The sequence below is a fragment of the Phaethon lepturus genome, unplaced genomic scaffold, assembly GCF_000687285.1.
Source record: "Phaethon lepturus isolate BGI_N335 unplaced genomic scaffold, ASM68728v1 scaffold10481, whole genome shotgun sequence".
Taxonomy (NCBI): domain Eukaryota; kingdom Metazoa; phylum Chordata; class Aves; order Phaethontiformes; family Phaethontidae; genus Phaethon; species Phaethon lepturus.
In genome coordinates, this window is record NW_010515574.1 from 19,969 (window position 1) to 28,031 (window position 8,063).

The 8,063-nt window shown below is 42.3% G+C and overlaps 1 protein-coding gene across 1 annotated transcript in view; it reads left to right on the top strand.

Annotated features, from left to right (window-relative positions):
• LOC104627521 (golgin subfamily B member 1-like) overlaps positions 1–8,063 on the top strand; it is a gene marked incomplete at its 5' end in the record, with an annotated part of 40,226 nt that overhangs the window by 17,431 nt on the left and 14,732 nt on the right. Inside the window, 2 exon segments of the mRNA XM_010295814.1 lie at positions 1–3,845; positions 4,550–6,500. The exon segment at positions 1–3,845 is cut by the window's left edge and continues 30 nt beyond it. Coding sequence (XP_010294116.1) covers positions 1–3,845; positions 4,550–6,500 — 5,796 coding nt within the window.

Below are 8,063 nucleotides of genomic sequence, written 5' to 3' on the forward strand. Positions count from 1 at the left end.
CTGAAGAGTCTTAAAGAGCAAGCAAGTTTATTATTAAAAGCCCAGGAAGAAAAAGACCAAAACATAGAGGCAAAAGACACATATCTGAGATGTGGGGCATCTGAGCAGCAATATGAGAGAGAGGCAGCATGTAAAGAAAGTGAGGTATTAATAAATAAACTTGAACTTCTGAAAAAAGAAAATGAGCAAGTAAAGCGGAAGCTGCAAGCAGCACTCATTAACAGGAAGGAGCTTCTGAAGAAGGTTAGCAAATTGGAGAATGAATTAGTACAGTTGAGAAGAGAACATGAATCGGCAACCTCAAGGGCTCAAGAAGCTGAAGGGGAAGAACATATGATAAGCAGAGAAGTGAATCTTGAAAGCCATCCCAGTGAGGAGTATCTAATTCAACTGCTTTCTGAAAAGGAGTGTGAGTTGCAGAGCATGCGGAAGGACCTGCTGGATAAAGAAACTACTGAAGCACAATTGCAGGCAGTGATTGAGGAAATGAGACGAAGCTTGCAAGGTAAGACAAACAAGGTGAATAAAGATGAAATCATGGAGAATCAGACAATTGCTGACAAAGTAACTGAAACCAATAGAAGCCCAAAAGATTATGAAGAAAATGAAGAAGATAGCTCAGCAGCTACAAATCTTGAAGAAAACCAAAAGTCTGCTCTGAAAGAGAAGATTTCAACTCTTGAACAAGAAAAAGAACAACTTCAAAAAAAACTTCAGGAAGCCCTGGTATCTCGCAAAGACACTATAAAAAAGGCTCAAGAAAAAGACAGGCATCACAGAGAGCAGCTGAAACAGCAGAAAGATGATTACAACATCTTACAAGAACAATTTGATAAGCAAAGCAAAGAGAAAGAGAGCATCCAGGCTCAGCTCAGACAACTCCAAGAAGAGAAAGGATCAACAAGGAGTGGTCTTGGGAATCAAGGTGGGTTGGATTCTTCATGCATGGAAGCAGAAAATACAAGAAAAAACAAGCGGGTGCAAGTTGCAGATGTTTCTGGGGAAGAGTTTAAGAAAAAACTTGAAAAATTGCAGATGGAGAAAGAGGAATTGGAATATAAAGTTAGCCATATGCAAAGTGAACTTGCTTGCAAATCGGAATTAGTCTTTCATTTGCAAGAGCACGTAGCACAGTTGTTTCTGGAGATAGAAGGGCTGAAGAGAACCTCTGACCAAGCGGAAGCTAAGGCAGCAAGTCTTCAGACAGAATTGGAGGAGAGTCAAGCAAAAATTTCTAGAGAGGGCAGTCTGGAAGATCTGAAAACACTGATGCACCAAAAGGATGAAGAAATCGAATTTCTTACCTTGCAGTTAATGGAGAAAAGCAAAGCTCTCAATAATGTGCAGGCACAGTTGCTGGAAAAAGAGGATTCAGTCAAGAGACTATGTAGCCAGTTGGAAACTCAAGCTCAGGTACATGAGGAAGAAAGCAAGCGACTGCAGACAGAGTTGCTTGAAATTCAAGGGAAGCAAGATGATGGTGCAGAAGCAGCTAAACAGAAGAATCAAATGCAGAGAAAGTTGCAAGCTGCACTTATCTCTAGAAAAGAGGCACTAAAGGAGAGCAAATCTCTAAAAGAGGAGCTGGCTAATGCTAAAACTACTATTGAAAATCTCTGTGTCAGGTTGACAAATATGGAAAGCCAAATATGTGGCCATGTTAAAGAAACAGATACTTTAACAGAAAAGTTAGCAGGCCTCACTGAAGAGCGAGAAAAACTTATTGCAGAAGTTGATAAAGTACTTACAGAAAATCAGAATCTTGAAGGATGCTGTAAAAACCTGACATTTACTCTAGATAGAGTCATTCTAGAGAAGGAGAAGCTGGAGAAGGAGATGGAATCCTTGAAACGCTTTCAAGCTGCTGAGAGTTCTGAGTGGCATGAGAAATACAGGGAGCTGCAGAAAGAGTATGAAACTCTCCTGCAGTCATATGAGAATGTGAGTAATGAGGCTGAGCGGATTCAGCATGTTTTGGAAACTGTTAGGCAGGAAAAGCAGGAAATTTTCATCAAGCTGAAAAGTGTTGAAGCAAAAAAAGAGGAAACAGATAAGCAGCTACAGGAAGCTGGACAGGAAATTGATGGAATGAAGGAAAAAATGAGGAAATTTGCAAAATCAAAGCAACAAAAGATCCTGGAACTAGAAGAGGAGAATGAGAAGCTTAGAGCAGAGATACGTTTTACAGATGGAGAGCTACACAGGACTGGAGATATCTTTACAAATACTAGCCTGAAGGAAGATCTGGAGAGCTCTAGGAGAGATTACCAGTCTCTTTCTACTCACCTGGAGACAGTAGTGGCTGAAAAGGAGTCTCTTAATCAAGAGATCACAGACTTAAAGTGTCATCTGCACTTAACAGAACCTAAGCTGAAGGAAAGCAGAGAACTGGTAGACAAGTATGTTGCTCAGAGTACAACAGGGGAAGAAACAAATCGGGAAGTTGCCACACCACCACCAATGGAGAGGACTGAAAATCAAGTGGACGTAAGTTTTAGACCAGGATCTCCTACTGCAGAGCTGGAACAAAAAGCATTTGAAGGTAATAGCCCTTGTGAAGGTCTTGGTGCCTACATACAGCAGATAGCTGAGCTCACAGAGCGAATCACAGAACTAGAAGATAATAGGAAGACTTCAGAGCAACAGCTGGGTGACATCCGCATGTGTGTTGAGAGTTTAGCAGGTGAGAAAAGGGCTTTAGAGACCCAAATGGAAGAGAAAGTCCATGAATTGAATGCTCTTCAGGACACAGTAGCAAAGATGGAACAAACAGTCCAAAAAACCAAAGACGACCTCGTCAGGATGACAGAACTGAAGGACACACTAGAGGTTGAGAAGGATGATTTGGAAGAAAAACTCATGAATCAGCTGGCAGAACTTAATGGGAGTATTGGAAACTATCAGCAAGATGCAACAGACTTCCAGATCAAAAACGAGCAACTGAAACATGAACTTCAGAGTTTGCAGAGAATGATGCATGACCTGGAGGAGGAGAAATGTCAGATGGCAAAGGAGAAAAGTAAAGCAAGTTCAGAAAAGCAAAAGGAATTTGTAGAAAAGCTAAAATTCAGTTGGAGGGGAGACAGCAGCACACATGTAAAGGAGCTTCAGGAACTGCTGAAACAGAAACAGCAGGAGATCAAGCAGCTGCAGAAGGACTGTATTAAAAGCCAGGAGAAGAACAGTAGTTTAGAAAAAACTGTTAAAGCTCTGGAATTTGTGCAGAGTGAGTCTCAGAAAGAGGTAGAAGCAGCCAAAGAGACTTTAGCTAAAGCAGTTGAAGACACCAAAAAAGCCCAGGCAGAGCTTGCTCTCTGCAGAGTAGTATTGGATGACACCCAGAGTGAGGCAGCAAGGGTTCTAGCAGAAAGTGTCAAAGTTAAAGAAGAGTTGCAGGCAAACAAAGAGAATATTAAAATTCAAATGAAGAAAAAAGATGAGGACTTTGAGAGAAGACTTGAACAGGAAAAAGACAAGCACTCAAAGGAAATTAAAAACATGGAAGAAAAGCTGGCAACTTTGCAGAGGGAGAAAAACTATATGGAAACAACTGTTGGTGATCTTCAAGACTCCTTGAAGACAAAGGATCAAGAAGCCAAGCAATTGGAAGGCAGCCTAAACAACACGCTAGCCCAGCTTGCAGCCTTCACCAGGAGCATGTCTTCCCTTCAGGATGACAGAGATAGAGTGATAGATGAATCAAAAACATGGGAGAAGAAATTCACTGAAACTATTCAAAAGAAGGAGGAAGAAATACGTTCAAAAGAGGAAACTTGTGTTGTGCTAAAGGACCAGATGAAGCAGATGACCGTACACGTGGAAGAACTTCAAACTCATATATCCAGGTAAAGACGGTGATAATGTCTCAGCTGGTATTCTTTTACTTCCTTTTGATAAGGCAGCAGCCAGAGGTGAAGTAGGAGTCCCCTTTCCTTTTGCAGTATACCAGAAAGAAAGAACTCTGAGTATGTAAACATGCTAAATGTGAATCCCAAAATAGATTTCAAGGGAAAGATGGAGCTATGGAAACGTACCAAAATGTACATCTGGGAATTGCCAAAATTCAAAACCAAGCTGTCTTACATGAGTAAAATTGTTCTATAAAGTTTGTGATCAAAATGCCGTATCTTTGCATGCTGGAACATGAAATGAACATCAAGCATATGAGAACAGCGATTTCATTGATTTTTTGTTGTTGTTGTTGTTAGCTACAATGGATGAGAGAAGTATTTTAATGAAAAGGAGATGATAACATTCAGTGTTTAACCACCTCCATTTTTTCAATATTGACATAAAGATCTATCTCACTGGACAACTTTTTAAAAGCACCCCCCGCTTCAGACAGTAGTGCAGTCAGAACTTTAAAAGATGCCTTGAATTTTAAATTGAGGGAAAACTAATCATTTGGATATTTCTAGCTTGCTTTCTTGAAGTAAAACTAATTTTGTGGCTTTTCTAAATTAGTATAATCAATGAAAACTGTTACTGTGGTTTTGGATACTGAGATACTTCATTGATTTGTGACTGACTTTCTCTCTTCTGTTTTCAGACTGGAACGCAACAAGAAAGACTGGGAGTTTGAATCCAGGAAGGAGATTCAGCATCATGAAAAGACATGTGAAATGTTGCAGGAGGAAAAAAAAGAGCTATTGACTCGGCTTGAAGCATCTCAGAAACTGTACAGCAAGTCGCAGAATGAACAGCAGAAGCTGGAGTCAGAAATCATCAGCCTGAGAGACCAGCTTGCTGACTTACAGAATTCCTTCACCAAATGTGAATTGGTCAGAGAAGAGCTGGGGAGTATGGTCAAGCAACAAGAGACCAGTATTCAGAATTTTAAATTCAGCTGTGAACAGCTTGAGGCTGATCTGCAAGCTTCCAAGGACCTAACAAATAAACTGCATGAAGAAACTAGTGCCAAGGATCAAAAGATCATGAGTTTGCTGTCTGCCAAGGAAGAAGCAGTTATGGCTGCACTATCTGAATTACAGCAGCAACATTCTGAAGAGATGAAAGAGTTGGAGCATAGGCTAAGTAGGGAGGAAGAAGATAAAAAAGCCTTGGAAAATGAGAAGAACAAATTTCTTGACAAACTTGATTTTCTCACTGAAAAGATGAAGTTAAGCAGAGACGAAAGTAAGCAACAGAAGGCACAACTGGAGTCCTTCACCAAGTCCATGTCATCTTTGCAAGATGACAGAGACCGCGTACTGAGAGACTACAAGCAACTTGAAGAACGTCATATTGTTATAATCTTGGAAAAAGACCAGCTAATTCAAGAGGCTGCTGCTGAAAACAATAAGCTCAAGGAAGAAATCAGAAGTTTTCATAGCCGGATGGATGACCTCAACTCTGAGAATGCTAAGCTGAATGCAGAGTTGGTGCGGTATAGAGAAGACCTGAACCAAGTGATTTCAATAAAGGACTCCCAACAGAAACAACTTCTCAAAACACAACTTCAGCAGATCCAAACTCTGGAAAAGGAGAAAGCAATCATAGAAACACAGCTGAAGGAGTCTGAGCATACTCAGGGTGATCTCAGGAAGTACATGGAAGCCTTGAGAGAGGAAAAAGTCAGTATGTCTCAAGAGATTGAAACCCTTATGTCCTCTCTGTCTCAGGTGCAGAGTGAGATGACAGCATTATGTGAGGGAGGTCCTATGGTGGAGTGTCAAGCACAACTGAAGGCCCGAGAGGAAGAAGTACAAGAACTGAGTCATAAGCTTTCCTTCTCACAGAAAAGGATAACAGAACTTGAGGGGGAACTAGTATGTGTTCAAAGGGATGCAGCCAAGAGAGTGGGAGAGGCAGAGGACAGGCTTCAAAAGGAATTGAAGCACCTACATCATGATGCAGGGATAATGAGGAATGAAACAGAAACAGCAGAAGAGAGAGTAGCAGAGTTGGCACGGGACTTGATGGAAATGGAACAGAAATTTCTTGCAGTCACAGATGAAAACAAAGATCTCAGAGCTCAAATTCAGTCTTTTGGGAAGTCCATGAGCTCACTTCAGGATAGCTGGGACCAGGCCAATGAAGAGCTTCATGTTTTGAAACAGAAATACTCTACAGACTTAGAGGAACAAAAGAGTCTAGTGCAGAATCTTCAGAAACAGATGATTCAGCTACAAGAGGAGCAACATTCCATTGCCAGGGACCGAGATACAGTGAGGTCTGAGCTGACAGAACTGCAGAAAGGCACTGGTGAAAGAGATCTCTTAGCCCAGATTGAGAAACTTAATCAGAAGCTCAGAGCCAAAGATGATGAGCTTCTCCGTTTGTCTTCAGAACTGGAAGGCTCTTCCAATGAAGTAAAATCTTTCTCCAAGGCTATGGCAAGCCTGCAGAATGAGCGAGACCGTCTGGTGAATGAATTGGGCAAAACACGTAAGATTGAAGACATGAAACAACAAGCAGAAGGGAGCACTTCCAGCACTCCTTCAGAAGTGCAGAGTCTTAAGAAGGCACTGTCCTCCTTGCAGAACGACAGAGACAGAGTAGTAAGTCCTTGTTCTCTCTTTCTGGTCTTATCTAAAGACCTATAGGAGATTTGGATCTTCAGATCTTAAAATTCAGCACACTTAGATCCGGTATTTGCAATGTGAAACATAGATCACTGTCCACAGAATCACAGAATAGTTGAGGTTGGAAGGGACTTCTGGAGGTCGTCTAGTCCAAACCTCCCTGCTCAAACGAGGTCAGCTGGAATAGGTTGCCCAAGACGGTGTCCGGTCAGATTTTTAGTATCTCCATTGGTGGATATTCCACAGCTTCTCTGGGCAACCTGTTTTTTCAAGTATCTGGAAATGGTTTCCAGAATTATTTGCTCCATCACTTTCCCAGGGGTGGAGATAAGGCTGACCAGCCTGCAGTTCCCCAGTTCCTTCTTGCACTTGTTGTAGGTAGGGATGACATTTGTTTTCTTCCAGTCATCAGGAACCTCTCCCAGTCACCGTGACCTTTCAAGGGTAATTGAGTTGCTTCCCAATGACCTTAGCATTTCTGGGCATGCTCCATCACATCCCATGGATTTGGTATGTGCCAGCTATGTTATCTTCTCTTACATATGGAAGCTGTAATTTCATTCTTAACTTTGCAGGGTGGTTTCCCTTGTTAGCTTGATTTAAAATATGGAATCATAGAAATAAGATATGGGTTCCCTGTTAACCTGCTTAGTCCACATCTATGGAAGCTCATGCATTTGATTTGTTTTAGATTTCATGTAATAGGCAGCCGTACCAGAGGGGATGCCATACTGGACCTGTTGGTCACCAACACATGTGAGCTAATCAATGACATCAAGATTGGAGGAAGTGTGGGCTGCAGTGATCATGCTCTGGTGGAGTTCACAGTCCTGAGGGATATGGGTCAGGCAAAGAGTTAAGTCAGGACCCTGAATTTTAGGAAAGCAAACTTCCAGCTCTGCAGGCAGTTAGTCAATAGGACCCCCTGCGAAACTGCCCTCAGGGACAAGGGAGCAGAACAAAGCTGGCAGATCTTTAAGGACACTTTCCATAGAGTGTAAGAGCTCTCAATCCCCAGGTGTAAGATAATCAGGACAGGAAGGCAAGAGACCAGCATGGCTGAGTGGAGACCTGATGGTCACACTAAAGGGCAAGAAGGAAATGCACAGGCAGTGGAAGCAGGGACAGGTATCCTGGGATGAGTACAGGGACGCTGCCCGGTTGTGTAGTGATGAGGTCATGGCTGGAGCAGAGCTTGGCAAGGAATGCAAAGAATAACAAGAAGGGCTTCTATAGGTATGTCAGGCAGAAAAGGAAGGTCAAAGAAAACGTACCCACCTTGATGACCAAGAGTGGCAGACTGGTAACAATAGATGAGAAGGCTGAGGTACTGTGACTTCTTTGCCTCAGTCTTCCCTGGCAATCTCTCTTCCCACACTTCTCGAGGGAATGGCCTGCAAGATGGAGACTGGAGGAGCAAAGTCCCTCCCACTGTAAGAAAAGATCAGGTTCGAGACCCCCTGAGGAACCTGAACATGCACAAGCCTATGGGACCTGATGAGATGCATCCCAGAGTCCTGAGAGTATTGGCTGATGCAG